This window comes from Echeneis naucrates, chromosome 11 (assembly GCF_900963305.1).
Source record: "Echeneis naucrates chromosome 11, fEcheNa1.1, whole genome shotgun sequence".
NCBI classification, from domain to species: Eukaryota; Metazoa; Chordata; class Actinopteri; order Carangiformes; family Echeneidae; genus Echeneis; species Echeneis naucrates.
The window spans coordinates 6,686,278-6,701,590 of NC_042521.1; the positions used below are offsets into that span (position 1 = coordinate 6,686,278).

General features: G+C 39.6%; 1 protein-coding gene across 2 annotated transcripts; it reads left to right on the forward strand.

The window, feature by feature from the left end:
* The first annotated feature begins 988 nt into the window (after positions 1–988).
* tuft1b (tuftelin 1b) lies at positions 989–15,233 on the forward strand. 2 transcript variants are annotated; one of them, XM_029513783.1, is made up of 13 exons: positions 989–1,197; positions 1,684–1,746; positions 9,450–9,524; positions 9,638–9,736; positions 9,843–9,917; positions 10,093–10,152; positions 10,698–10,787; positions 11,593–11,703; positions 12,273–12,496; positions 12,781–12,886; positions 13,170–13,253; positions 13,926–14,020; positions 14,128–15,233. In XM_029513783.1, the coding sequence occupies exons 1-13, from the start codon at positions 1,087–1,089 to the stop codon at positions 14,198–14,200; spliced, it is 1,266 nt and encodes a 421-aa protein (XP_029369643.1). In that variant the 5' UTR covers positions 989–1,086; the 3' UTR covers positions 14,201–15,233. The 2 variants fall into 2 exon arrangements, with proteins under 2 accessions (XP_029369643.1, XP_029369644.1); XM_029513784.1 differs by lacking the exon at positions 1,684–1,746 and having other exon boundaries at positions 991–1,197.
* Positions 15,234–15,313: the final 80 nt, after the last annotated feature.

The following is a 15,313-nucleotide window of genomic DNA, read 5'->3' on the forward strand; positions in this document are numbered from 1 at the left end:
GATGAACAGCTTAGCTTCTCTGTACCTTCCTGAAGTTCATCACGTTTAGGGATATGGATGTATTTTCACAATGTGTGAGAAAGTGAGCAACAGCTTCACAACTTGAGCGGTCAGCATGAATGTTGCTGGTTGTGAATTACAATGACGATGCAGAAACGTAGTTCTGCCCCAGGACTAATCCGTGGTGTCGAAGCAGGCAGGAAGAAAGGCACAAAATGTCAGTCTGGCTCTTAACTTGCATGTTATTGTAGCTGAGAATGTATAGGACATTTTATTGCATCTGTCTTAAATTTAACAAGGACGTTGTGCTCAATTTGCCACAACGTCATGGGATTCATCCCTGTCAATGCAAAAACATTTTAAAATACCATCTATACATTGTGTATGTATGTATATATATATATATATAGTCCTATGTAGATTTAAACCATTAATTATAAAACTTATTTAGAAAACAGATGTGTCGTACTTATAAAGTATTTCAGTGGTATCTAAAGTCACTACTTTTCTTTGGATGTCTCAGAACAAAACATTTAAAACATAATTACATGATACTGTCCCAAATGGAAAAACGCTTGACTTGAAATTAGATTCCACTCTTTCTGTCGAAAACTTTAAATGTCATGCCACACCTGTCTGAAAGCAGGTAAGGGCAAGGAATCCCAATTTATCATCACTTATGGTAAACCCTGATTAATAAAACCCAATAAAAATACAACCACGCAGCATATTTCTCATCAGTTCCATCCATCATGTCAAAAGCTGAAAGTAGTACACTTTCTCTGGACTCCTGCACCAGACAGGTCACAAAGGGTTTCAGGCCACATCCTGCCAAAGGTAAATGAGTTCAGAGGCTCAAGAAGAAATTAATTAAGAGTGCAAAAGCCACCAGAGCCACCTGGCATGTGACAGTGCTGTTATCAAACAGGACTACATCCTATTTGCAGGCTTGGCAGAGTTAGCTGCAGTGGAGGGGAAGCACATAGACAGGTGAAGGTGCTGCAGTTTGGCCAACAGAGAAGTTATCTAGGAGAAAATGAGGGAAAGGCCGAGCAAACGTTGTTGAAACGCAGCAGAAGGGTGAAAATGGGATCAATCTGGAAGAAGCTCAGACAGGTGACAGAGGGCAAGATGTTGAGTTTCAGAGACTATCACACCAAGTGTCTGCCGAACGGAGGGGTCGTCAGCTTCACTGAGGTCAGTGTTTGTCCCTCTAGAGCCAAGTCATAAATAAAACTGTTTGATTCATTTAATTCATTTGTGTTATCTGTGTTGAATTTACACAAAAGGTTAAAAAAAAAAGGTTAAAAGGAGATAATGAAGTGAAGTAAAATGCATGAGGAATTTACAGGTAGTGAGTCTTATAAACATCAGTGTCACAAAGGGAACAAAGCGTGCAACACCAAACCAGAACCAGACAGAAGATGTGAAAACGACAAAGGAAGAATACAGGCGAAGCACAGAGGAAGTAGAGCCTGACATGGCAGAAAATGTTCGCAGTAAATGTGCGCTCCAGGACACTGCAGAGCTGAGGTGAAGACCTGCAGGACTGTAGTACCCGACCAGCCGAGGCTCCAGGTGTCCTCTGCCTGCTTTTCACAAGCAGGAGACAGGAAGGATAAACGAGACCTAAACATCTGTAAGAGTTCACTTTCATTCCTCGGCTTCATTTTCCCACTTTAGAAAATGAGCGGCGTCGTGACGCAGCCGGTCCAAAACGGAGACGACGGCGACGCCAAAGCAGAAGTGAGTAACGATGTAAACCAGTCGAGCTGTTTTCATTTTGGGAGCCTGTCGTGAGTCGACTCTCTTTCCAGCCTAACAGCTGAAATGTGCCTGATGTTTGGGGGCATGTCTGGAGCGATTTATTCCTACTTTTTGTCCCCTGAGCGTCGCAGCTGTGTCGGTCCGCGTTGTTCAGCCTCACCGCGGCTCTCCTTTTCATTAGGAGGCATTTCATTTCAACAAAGTGTGAAGTTTTTAAATCAGCCACGTGTTTATCCTTCATGGATGAACTGAAGTGGTAACCCGACATTCAGACATTTAGAAAAAGCAGAAACCAGAAGCAGGTGAAATACTGTGTGTGTGTGTGTGTGTGTGTGTGTGTGTGTGTGTGTCATCTGACTTTTATATCTGAGGATGTTTCATTTCAGTCTGATGGTAATAAGTCTAGAAAAACATCCTGAAGATGTGACTAAATCTGCTTTGTTCCTCAACATTTACTCATGGCGGTGACCTGCAGTGATTAGGGGGGTTGTGTTATTGTGTAGATACCACTTTCACTTGAACCTGCTCAGTGCCTCTGATGAATTGCTTTGGACCCCATGTCAAATTCCATAAATTACACAAAACACACTTGTTAAAGACCAAACTGGTATCTTTAAAGGAATAAAGACAGAATCCACCCTTATTCGAATTTCTCCAGCAAGAAATAACAATTCTAATCATTGTGGTAGTATTGATGACAATAATCGTAAGAGCTTAAAACCCCTGGTAGCATTTAAGGTCATTCCATAATTGTAATGAATGAATTTGCTGTTGTGACTAAGTTGGAAACAAAGGATGCAACTTGGAATTTGCATTCTACCCATCGTGGAATGCAGAAGATTTTGTGAAAGCAGTTCCACAGAGGTAGCTGCACAGGTACTTAAAAAGAAATGCCATGTTGTTGTTGTTGTTTTTGGCTGTCAGGTTCAATTTTGTTTTCACACTGTCCTTGTGACACATTTCTATTGTTAGCTGTTTCTATTTGAAGCAGTTTAATAATTGGTAAGGAAATAGCAATGAACCAGAATTCAGGTGAAAAATTAAGCAATACATTACTGTTTCTATTACTTATGAAAGTTATGCGTTGGGTTAAACCGTTGAGGGAATCAAGTTTCTATTATGTGTAGTTAAAAGAGCTGAGTGTGCACTGCGGTGGTGACATGAATGAACAGATCGTTTGTCGAAGCAGACACCTGGTAGGAAGAGGAGAGGTACACGGTCATGTCCAAACACATGCAACGCAAACATGGTTGAAAAGCTTTTTAAGCTCTGCTGACAGATTTCAAGGGCTCCAACAAATGATTAGAAGATGAGCCGGTGGAGGGGACAACCTTTATCTGAGGGTGCAGTAAACAAATGAGACTGAGCTGTACAATGAGCTCTGTAAACAGGAGCTTCACCTCTCTTGCATTCTGCTTTTCAAACCCCACTGCCTCCTATTTTCATATGCAAACCTATTATATCCCACATGGATTATTTGTTTTTCCTTCTGATCCTGACAAATTACATTTTAGTGATTGTGTGTTGCGTCGTTGCGTGAGAACATGGGGAAAGATATTATCACAACAGCTTAGCTGCTGTCATGTTTGTTTTTTCAACACCGCATGCATGCTTCAGTACATTAAAGAGATCCACCTAATGACTTGCATGCGATGGCATCTTGGGCATCTTGGGCAAAATGGCACTGTTCAGATGTCAACAAAAGGATGGTATAAAGTTTAATCAGTTCAGGTGAAGCGAAAAGAATAAATAACAATCCCCCCAGGATCTCGCTGAGTTTTTTCTTTTCTTTTCTATTTGTCAGTTAAATTGCAAAAACTGCAATTTGTAAATATGTAAATGATGAGGCTTTTAGTCAAGTGAGAGAAACTTAATCAGCAAAGTTTTTCACTGTCACTAGCTTTTTATAATTATAAGTTGAATGTATTCCGGTCATGAACTTGAAGGCATCATTGTGTGCTCAGAAAAACATTTTACTTGTTTCCATAGCTATCTGATGCTGAAGATTATTAATAGAGCTGTAATCCTTTCTCAAGAGTTGCATAATGGCTGACCTGTGTGGACAGTATCAGTGCTACTGAGTGGCTGCTGTCAAAAAAAAAAAAAAAAAAATACAATCAAAGTTTTACAAAAACAAAGGATTTTTTTTTTATTTGGATTTTACTTAATGAAAGGAACTCTTTTCTGAAATTGATTTAATTTGTTATTGTAATTGTCCTTTACATGTTTAATTTACAGATCAATTCATAACCAAACACTGAACCCATTGTCAAAGAAAGAACAGGAAAAACGTCGTGATTTCAATAAATAAAAAGAATTCAACGGTGGAAGAAGATTAGAAACACATGAGCATATTTGGCTGGGAGCATTTGGTTATTGTTTGCAGTGCCTGTTTACTCGGTGCATACTCACCATGCCAATGACAGTTAAATAAAAAGGCCTCATTAATCTTTATTATGTAACTTACCCTACAAATTCCTCAGAACTCTGCTACTTATCCCTGTCACTGTGTGCTAGATAAACACAGTGTTATCTGTTTACCGTGTGCTGTCTTAAATAAGTGATTTCCAGTCCAAGTTTTGAGGTTTAACATTGTCAGTCATTTACTCTACAGTGTAGATTCACCATCGATAAAATATTTGAACTGTTCCGTCCAGTTTTGTTTTGTTTTTTTTTTTCCACTGTCAATGTGGCATTGCACTTCTGTGGAAGCTACCAGATACACGCCTCCCTGGACTGCCACTGAGCTCTGGGGCTGGGGAACAGTCTGGAGGGAAAAGGGTTGGGCATCTGTTGAACCTCACTGAGCCATGTAAGGCAAGACAGCCGTGGCTTCCCACGCACTTAGTCACCAGGACGCAGCAGGTCTGGAGCGCAGCTGCCTGAACATCACCGGGAAGAGTCCCAGACAGCCTCGTCTGCCCAGGTAGTTCTGTCACACTGATTTCTTTGTGAGATAAAGCAGCGGCGGGTTTGTTTTGGACTTTTTTTTTTTTACATTGTCCCATACATGATGGTATTTGTGGTTTTTAGCTTTGTCTGCTTTTTGAATTTAAGCGACATGTTTGGTTGCATGATTCATTTGGGTATGACGTGTCATACTTCTAAAAAAAAAAAAAAAAGTCCACTACGAAACACTCAAAACATAAATCAGTTTAAATCTGAATTTATGTGAATCTGAACTCACCCTACTTATAATTACTATTTTAATCATTTTTTTTGCGCCTCAGTGCAGATTTAAGCGCCATGTTTATCAGACAAAAAGAAAGCTTCAAACTTGTTAGAGCTGGAGAAATGACTAACATTTTGTCGTACTGTTGGAGTCTACACGTAGAGTCTATAACTGACAGCTTGGATGGTGTGAAGCAGGATCTCTGCTGATTTCAGCAAACTACCATGTTGTTTTAGTGTTTTATAATGTTTCTTTTCGTTCACTGTGCGTGTTGTCATGTTGCTTTGTTTTGACCGCAGCTGGAGATGGATGGCTTTCTGACTTGACTGTGAACTTTGCTGGTACTTGCGACTTGGATAACTATAAATAATGATCTGTTATCTCTGACTTGGCATAAATGATTTAGTTGTCCTTCAGACAGCTGTGTACAGCAGTGACATCACCTCTTAACACTTTGTTGCTCAGTTACTGGGATTGTGTTACGGTTAAGTTGTGATATCACTTCCAAATCTGTAAATGTGTGTCAGGCTGAGCAGATTTTTGTTGTTGATTGTTTTACACCTTAAAGAGTTATTCTTTTTCTGAATTCCATTAATCTGTTATCTAATCTAATCAGTTTTTGGTTTCTGCCCTATTATGTACTTTGTGTAATTGTAGTTATATTTGTTCTCACAGTAAAAACACTGCTACTGTAACACTCCTACTCTTTTGTCCTATGCAATGAAAAGAGGACAGGACAGACAGAAACCAGATCCTCCCTCATGGCTCGCTGCTGCTGCTTAGCTGAAGCGCTAACATGTGACATTAAGTGGCCTCCAGTGGCAAATCATTAACCAGAATATTTAGTTTTAACTATAATAGTCAGATGAATTTGAGCGCATTGTATTGTGATGCACTTATTCAGTGACCCTTGATGATATGTGAGGCATTCAGCTTGTGGTGATCTATAAAAACTGCCTTGACTGACATTTTAGGTCACAGTGATCGAACATAACATTGGTGTTCAGACTGACTTTGAAATTTGATTAGCTGAATGCTGTTTTTTTTTTTTAACAGATGAATAGAGAATATTTGCGGCGTCTGACTGTAAACATTCAACATGAAGCCGACAGTGGCATGGGGCGAGTTTGGTTTTATCTTGTCAAACATAATATTGATCTAATTTGACATAGATTGATATCTTTGAAGGGCAACTAGTAAATTGAGAGCCATAAAACCTGGTATAATATTCTCTCACAAGCTATTATATTCCAATAATTTAGCCAGTAAATGATTTAGCTGTTGACTCTAACAGAGTAATTATACCACTGACAACGTGGGCTTTCTCCATGTTGTAAATTCATTTGCGGTTACTCCTCCTTGCACTGTCAGTGCAATACAAATTGAACTAACGTGCACCTAAACTCCAGACAAGCCTGGACAGGAAGCTCGTAGACGTTTCATCCCGCCTCAAGTTTAGGCAGATATTCACTGCGATGTGAATGTATTGAGGAGATAATGCTTGTTCCTTCTATCTCTCTCTCTCTCTCTCTCTCTCTCTCTCCATATATATACAAATATAAAAAGTCTGCCGTTCAACCTGTTACCTAAAACATGCTCATATACTCATATTTCTTATTGTACACAGAGAAAGAGCTTATTTAGACGGGACAAGCCAAGACCTCAAATATTTTTACTGCTTTGGTATATAATTTCAAGTACAGCCCATAATGATGCCTATTAAATACATTTCAAGGGAGTGGTTATTAATTAACTTTAATTTTTTCAGCGTGCTCTCTGGGTGCTGTCATTCTGCAACAGCTGAGCGCAGTGTGCAAAGATTTTCAAGTGATGTTGCATCAAAGTTTTCTGAAATTCTTTTTTTTTTTGGGGGGGGGGGAGATAAGCAAAGTTTACCACAGATAATCTTTGTGTTCATTGTTTACAAAAAAAAAAAAAAGAAAAGAAACACAGAATGCAGAATATTGTGTCGTTACATGAAGCACACACCTCCCAGGGTGTGTCTGCTCCGTGATCTTCTCTATGGCAGGGACGAGGAGCCCTGGAGCTGTTGCTCCCACAGATCAAAGCGAAATGTTGGCTACCCTGTTACTGCCTCGGCTCTGATGGTTTTCAAAGATTGCAATTACCAACAAGAACTGCCATTCAAACTCCGCGTCTACCCAGTGTTTGACTTGTAAAGCAGAGAACTGGTTGATTACGTCAGTAACCAAATGTTTTAGTTGCATGTAATGAGCTGGATTACCTTTCTGTGTTCTTTGAACACGCATCACTCTGTGTGTGTCGACATGATGTGTGGTTTGGATGTTCACACGACTGTCCGTGGTGCACACAAACACAAAAACGATGCAAAATGTGAATCTTCTGCAGCATGTACATTTTTCAGTAAATGTAAATTCGTAAACACAACAGCTTCCAAAGAAATCTTTCTCTCAGCTTAGGACAGCCTCAAGAAACCCAGCAACGGCAATGACGTTGTTGTGAATTCCTTGTTTTTGTCTTTTCCAGTTGAGTTTTTTTTTTTTTTGTTAAATGCTTTAGTGCCTAAAGGTCAAACAAACTCATTGACAGTTGACATGCGGTTTCACACAATGTTGCTATCATGTGTACTGTTGATGTTTTTATTGTGCATCGCCTTCACACTTCAACCTAACAACGGCCTGTGGCACGTAGGGAATGTATCCGTGCCTCTTTATCATTCCTGCACTGTAATCACGGGCTGTAAAGTGGCTTATATTACGTTTGCAGACGTAACAATATGTGACCAGTTTTATCGGGCTGTATGCTAAAATGTTTAGCAGTTTAGCAGTAAATTTGACCAAAATGTGACAAAGGTGAGACATCTCAGTGTGATTTTTAAGAGAGGGGAACAACGTCTGTTTTTGCTTGAATTTTATGTACTTTTCAAGAGTCACACCTGCCAGTGAAACTAGTAAAAATACTTCTATGACAGAAAATAAAAAAACAGTCAGACAAAACATGTTTTTATGAACAAAGTTTTAGCTACCACCAACGCTGAGCAGTAACTGTAATCACCTGGTGTTTGAGGCTGGTGAGGAGATAAAAATCAGCCACGTTACATAACTCACCTGGACTTAAGTTGACTTGTTGAAGGGCCAAATGGTTTGTTTGTCAGCAAAATAGCAAGACAATTAGAGGAGTCCTACCTGCCTACTTAAAGGGGTGTTGCCCAGGAGGATTATGAAAATATGCCTTTGTTTTGTTCTTGTTGATGAAATAAAAAAAAGTAATTATGTAAAAAGGGTCAAGTAAGTTCAGGGAACTTCAATTTACATTTTCAGTGTTTTGTTTTGGCCTGTGAATTTCTCTACACATTTTTTACCTACCTATTAAATGTTCTTCTTTTTATTCTTTGTCTCATAAGCATAAAGTCTACATAATCGCAATAAATTTTGTCTGATAATTAAAGAAATTTGAGTTATTATGAATAGTATTATGTTATGAATAGTGCCATTTTCAGAGGATGATTTACCAGCTTTGGGGTAAATTAAGTTCAAACATGTTACAGTAACACAGAATTAGGATGGGAACTTTGAGCAAACTGCTAAGGTAAGAGCAGCATGGACTTCCATGTCAGGAATATCCATCCATCTAGACTGCTTATCTGTCAGGGTCACTGGGTGGGTGGAGCCAATTCCAGCCGACGCCAGCTGAGGGCAAGGTTCATCCTAGACAGGTCGCCAAAAGGTCGCCAAAAGGTCGGCCAACAGCGTATGTGTCTTCATACTGTGGGAGGAAGTTTAGGCACAGAGGGAACCCATGCAGGCACAGGGAGGTAACGCCACACAGAAAAGGCCTGGAAATCAAACCGAGAGCGCTCCTGTTGTGAGGTGACACTGCTAACCGCTGCACCACTGTGCCACAACAAACCACAGCAGCTTACGCTCAGAAGAATTAAGGAGCTGCAAGGCTATTAGGGTACAACCAAACAAGAAAATAAGCAACAACAACAAAATGATAAACCAAGAATGTGTTCTACAGGAATCTCCTGCAGTATTTAGGCTTCTGTTGTTGCTGTTGTCAAACCATTTTCTATAAATACAGTTTCACAGTGACTTTGTCAAAACAGACAGTTCTTCTTCCATTTGTTTTTGTTACCAAGCAAACAAAGTTCAGTTGAGAGTGAGTCATACACAGATGTTTTGAATGGTGGTATTTGTGGCCTCTTCTGGACGTGACCGGTTTAATTTTCTCCTGAGTGTAGCATACTGTTTGGCCACAGTCACCAGACTGTGCCCTGAGGACTTGGTGGAAAAGTCTCCTCTGTGCCGGTTGCTAGGATTTACAGTTAAACTGTGTGGCAGCCACAGAGGAATTTCAGCGTGGAGGAGTTTAATGGCAAAAAGCACCCTCTTTCCCCGCTCCGCCCTCTTTCCCACCAAGACTTTCATTTTGAGGTCCTCTTTCTTTTCATTGGTTGTCTCGCATAATCCTCCTCCTGCTCCATTTAGTCATCCACTTCCCCTTATCCTCTCTTCTTTCATTTCAGGGTCGATGCAGGCGGCTCACAATCAATCTGCACGATCAGGACCAGTCAGGCTGCCCCTCAGAGAGACTCAACAAGGTATCACATTAAAAGGGGAAATTGTTTTTAGCATTTTTTTTACCCCACTGAAAGAAAGATAGCACATGGGTGGGATGTTTACGAAACTTTATTATTGTTTTTCTTGAATGAAGGAGAGCAGCATAGCAGTAGTGCTGCCACAAAAGCCAGAAGAGCAAGAAGAAACAGTTCAACTTATCCCTCCGACAGAAGAAAAAGTTGAAGTTATCAAGGTATCTTTTCCCTGTAATTGTTTTTCTGAATAGTTGCATGCATCCGGCCAACTCTTGGTGTGTAATAGATCTATGTTCACTCATTATGTAACGCTGTCTGACCCAGGTTTACCTCGAATCCCGACCAGAGACAGCACAGAGCGTCAGGATGCTGACAGACGAGGTGTCGCAGATTCAGGAGGTCAGTGTGTGACAGATGGAGTTGAGCAACTTCTCTACACTTAGACAATGAGTCAACATTCACATGCAAATAGAAAACACTACTGTGTTGGCGTGAACTAGCTGGATTGAATGAGGTCATCGTGGTGTTTCTGCAGAACGCATTTTTTAATGTGTGATGTGTATTTGCCTCCCAGGTGAGGTACTCTCTGAAGACTCTGAGAGAGCAGATGGCGGCCAGGCAGAATAACAACAAGGTACACGCCCTCCACAGTCACCTTTAAAGATGGTTTTCTGAGTGCTGCGCTGAAAGAATTATACAAAAATACTATTCATAAATAGAACAACAATTTTAAGAGGAAAAACAAACGGTGAACATGAGTTCAAAGTTACTTATTTTGATTTTATAATTCTTGTATCATTAGAGATAGTGACTGGACATGTAACATTAGCCTTACATCACTAACTGCTGAGCAATCGTTGACATTTTTTCTGTATTGACAGTGAGATTCTTTGTTTATGTTAAGTTTTTTTCTTTTACTTAGTTTCTTTTTCCAATTTGAGACTTAATTTTGGTGGTTTATTGTGTTGTAGGCTTTTATTAATTCCATAGTGATAAAAATTGCCCAGAAAGATTTACGTTTTTTGTAATAAAATAAAAATCCACATTTACACTCTGTTGTGCATGAAGTCTAGATAGGTGGGTAGGTGGGAAATGTATCTAATTAAAGTCTTTTAGCCTAAGTATTTAATAATAAATGTATGACTAACCTCACTAACCAGTGACTGCCCTCTTCTTTAGTATCCATCCAAAGGCTTCAGAGTCATCGTGCCTCACACTCAACCAGCTGTCTCCAGTGGCAACACTGTTCTCACTGAGTCAGATGTTCATGTAAGCCAATCATCAAGTTTCCTTCTAGAACATATTTTGTAGAGCAGTTCCTGTTATGTTTTTATTTTTTTATTTATTTATTTTTTTGGTAATTTGTTTATTGAAAGTATTCCATATGAATGAACCGTAGGAAATGTCAGAAACCAATCTCAGATAGAATTCGCTTTAATGTATTCACATTACAGGCATAGCATTCATAATAGAAAAATGTTTTCCCCTCGAGCTGCCAAATGCCTTCTGTATGACATGGTCCAAAATGACGCTAAATTGAAAACAAAGCTAACAACAGGGATCTCTTGCATTATGACTAATGACATTCACACAGACAAAGCCCCCCCCCCCCCCCCCCCCCACAACCACACACGCACCATTATTGTATTTCACATGCATTATTTGAAACTTACATTATGCCATCTTCTGTAACACGACACCATTAACCACCAAGGAAGTAGTGTGAGAGTAGGGAATGAATGTTTGTGCAGCCAGTAAATCCATTCCCAGTGACCTGTGTTTGTTGTATACAAACTAGGCCATCCCTTCTAAATTGTGTAAATTGTGTAGGCATTAGGGAAAAATATTCTTCCTACTCAATTGATAGCTACAAGATAAAAGATTATTTCTGCACAATTTGAGACACTCAGCTTCTTGTGTGAATTCTTTTGTTACCTCAGGCAAAACACAGAAAATAGCCCATCAGCAGCCTCTCTTATCAGTTGGCTTTCCTCTGTCTTGCCCTCTGGTTCAAGTAGTTTTCCAGATTAAGGCTAATTGAGCATGTCACTTTCTGTCTGCCGGTGCCTCTCAGGTTGCAGATACTCAGGAGGGGAGTGTAAAGCTCAGAGAGGCGACCAAGCGCCTGTATGTGCAGCTGAAGGAAATGGAGAAGAGGCATCAGGAGGAGAGAGAGAGACTGCAGGTCTGTCTCACGAGATGAGGAACATGATACGATTTCCTGTCTGCAGCCATGACTCATCCCACTGCTGCTCTCTTCCTCCTTTAGTCATCCTCATTATCTGTCATCGTTATCTTTGGATTTAATCGTTCATTGCATGATCCTCCACTGGTTGCATCTTTGCTCCACAATGCACTCATCTATCCAGTCATGTCGAGACGCTTCCAATTTATGCCGCTATTAGTAGATCTGTCATGTCCTTCCCTTATGGTCTTGTAATTAACTCACTGTGTTGTTTTAATATCAGCAACGAAATAGCAGATGGAACCATTTAGTTTGAACCCTTAATCAAGTCGATCTTAATTTGTAACCGGCATGTCATGATTTAGAAGTTGAACTGATACTGCAACACCAGCACTGTAGTTTCTAGCTGCATTGTTCATTTCCAACATTTACTTTTATGTAAAATGATAACAGCCAAAAATAACAGAGAATATTAAGGCTAGAGCCAAATTGTATTAAAGCTAGTATACTGGTCATTACTTAATGTAGGAAATCTGAAGCAACTCTGATTGTGTGCTTTCCTCTTACAGGCAGAGTGCAATGAGTATCAAGCCCGCCTGGTTGAGCAGACAAAGCGGCTGCAGAAGGCGGAGGAGCAATCAAATGAGAGAGGTCAGCAGGTGGAGGAGCTGCAGAGGCTGCTGGGAAACATGGAGCTCGAGAGCGGCACACTGAAAGACAAAATGGCTGCAAAGGAGGCAGAACTGTTGCATCTGAAAGCAGGCAGGGAGGACGACGATGAAAAAGAGCGGAGGTGAAATAGTAAAAGTACAATCATTGGTTTAAATAAAACCAATAGTTGTTTTCCAATAGATAACAATGTAACAGAATCAAATCCACCCACTTTTACTTCAAAATGATGATTCTAATTGCGTTACGTTGATGAACAATTTGGTTCCTGTGACATTAAATAGACAATTAACTTGATTCACTTCGGTCAGAAATCTAAAACTTTTAGTTCAGCACCTTCTTAGAGACTTAACGTATTTCCGCTGGCTATTTCATTAACTGAGTTCCCTCATATATCTGCATTTACAGATGTGTGCAGCTGGAGAAGGAGGTGGCCATCCTGAAGGAAAAGATTCATCATCTTGATGACATGTTAAAGAGTCAGCAGAGGAAGGTCCGCCACATGATTGAACAGGTATTTATGTGCAGGTAGCATGGTGGTGTGAGGTGCACACAGACACACAAACACACCCACTGGACCAATCCCACAAGCAAACAGGATGCCATTAATAAGGAAATTAGATTTTGAGGAGGCGGACACATAAAGCGTTATTAGTATGAGGGCATGAAGCTGAAAGGAAATTTGTGGTGATAAACTTACTTGCCATGAATAAGTGATGCTGCATCTGTTCCCGTAGAAGATAAAATGACTTGTCTTTCTCCTGAGTACCTCACTTTGTTTTTTCGTCTGTTAAAAGCTGCAGAATTCCCGCATTGTTGTGGAAGAGAGAGATCGAGTCATTATGGATCTGGAGGAGAAGGTGGCTTTCCTGGAAGCTGAGGTCAGTGGCTGCTTATATCATGAAAATATAAATGAATCCACTTAGACAGGTTATGTTATTACTATTAGTATTAGATTTTTCACGTGATCATTTCTTTTGTATTTTTTCAGTTTGCTCTGCTGTCCAACAGATATAAACAAATATATATAAGTGAGCCACACTTTTTAGAGTAGCCCATTACTTCATCATGATAAACATGACCACACACGAGAAATGTGTTGAAACAGTTGCAGTGAGTCGTTTAAAAAAAAATTGCACTTTCTTGACTCCTCTGAGTAACTTATGTGCAGAACTACAGGGTCCAGCTCTGTAAGGAGACTACTTCGCTTTTTAATTAATGAAATGTTACATTTTTCTCCTAATGACATCTCATTTAGAAACATGTAAGCCTGGATCTGAGAACACAACCCGACCCAAGACAGGAAAAAATCATGAGAGATAGATTAAGGCTTTGGTCTTAACTGGGTTTGTTGGCAATAAAAAAATAGAGCACAAGCCTCATCCTTTAAGCTCAAAGCATCATTCTTCCAAGTAGACAAAAAGCTAAAATGCCTTAAAAATGTTGACGATGTAAATCCTTCATACTGTAAAACCACCATGTGTCTGGATTTTGGCCAAACTGTATCTTAAAGGACAAATATAAGTGTGTTTCCTTCCTTATTCATTTTGCAGAACAGAGAAATGCATCACCACATGGAGTACTTCCTGGCAGGCCAGGATCCTCCCCCACTGACGTCCACTGAAAACAAGCCAGAGGTTGTTTACAGGTGAGCAATCAGTTCTTGTCCCATACCCATTTTTGCTCATTTTCTAAGTCATAGCTAATGTCATAAAACTAATTTTATATCTGTGGTTCAATTCCCCCTCTGTACAGTAAACCACTCACACCAACAACAGGGACCAACAAAGTCCTCCCATTCATCAAAGTCATTGAGATCAAGTCCTGAATGGAGTATCAACCAGAAGAATGATCTGAAGTTTGAAAAACAAAAACATGAATATATAATTAAACACCAACCGGTACATGAAACAGAGGTCTGCATTGATTTTAAAAATTATCGGACCTCATGGTGGGAAAGCACGTTTCTTTTACAGGTACTGTAACAGGGAACTGAAACTGGGATACAAACATAGGAGAAATCATAAAAGAGAATGTAAACAGGGAACTGTGCCATGCAGAGAATTTTACTGAACATTTTAAGTCATTTTAATATACTGTAATATACTGTACAATTTCACTGAGCAGTGTGGACTCTGTCAGCAAGCATTCATGTTTTCCACTTAAAAAAATTCTGAACTAAACCTAAAGTTCTAAAGTTATCATGTAATTGTCTCTCTTACACATGCAGACTGGGACAAATGTATAAATAATCACGTTGTGTTGAGTTTTTTTTCAGCACTTTTACTTGCTACAGCCTGTTAGACCTCAATCTTAAACCAGCATCAGGGTTGGATGTCAAATTCCTCAGTGCTTTGCAACCCTTTGCCAACGGCTGGTGTGTAGATTTGAATATGATTTATGTTTAACTTAAATATATTTTTCAGACGTAGGACTGGTCATTAAATAAGAGTGGTGATATTAGACTTCTGATTTTTGTTTTTGGTTTACTTATGCTGGAAGTTGAACATTTGAATTTCAGGCTACATGGAGAGAATGTGTAGAGACAGTTGTTATAATTTTAATTCTTATCTTCATTGCCAAGTGCTGCCTCAACACTTACCATCATCAACCCTGTTTTGTGCTAACTTCTATTCTATATATATATATTTAACTGATGAAAGTACTTATCAAGCTAGTTATGCAATCTGTATTGACCTTCCTATGTCTTTCTGTAAAATACTCTGCAATCCAAGATGAGTGTTTTTATAAACTGAATGTTTCACTGTGAACCTTGTAGCTTAGTACACCTAACTTGGACTTTTGACTTTGTAGACTGTCAAATTGTATTTAATTATAAAGGCGTGGTCCATCACACCCTGTTTCACTTGTTAATTTTCTCCATTTGTATTTATGTAAGCTTTGTTTCATCCTTAGTCTGCAACCTTCTGCTGCCACCTAG

What these genes read in the sequence shown, in the direction of transcription:
- tuft1b (XM_029513783.1), top strand. Translation starts at nt 1,087, where the DNA reads ATGGGATCAATCTGGAAGAAGCTCAGACAGGTGACAGAGGGCAAGATG. An exon ending in ACGGCGACGCCAAAGCAGAA is followed by an intron (nt 1,747 to 9,449) that starts GTGAGTAACGAT and finishes CTTTCATTTCAG; the next exon opens with GGTCGATGCAGGCGGCTCAC. An exon ending in TCACTGAGTCAGATGTTCAT is followed by an intron (nt 10,788 to 11,592) that starts GTAAGCCAATCA and finishes GGTGCCTCTCAG; the next exon opens with GTTGCAGATACTCAGGAGGG.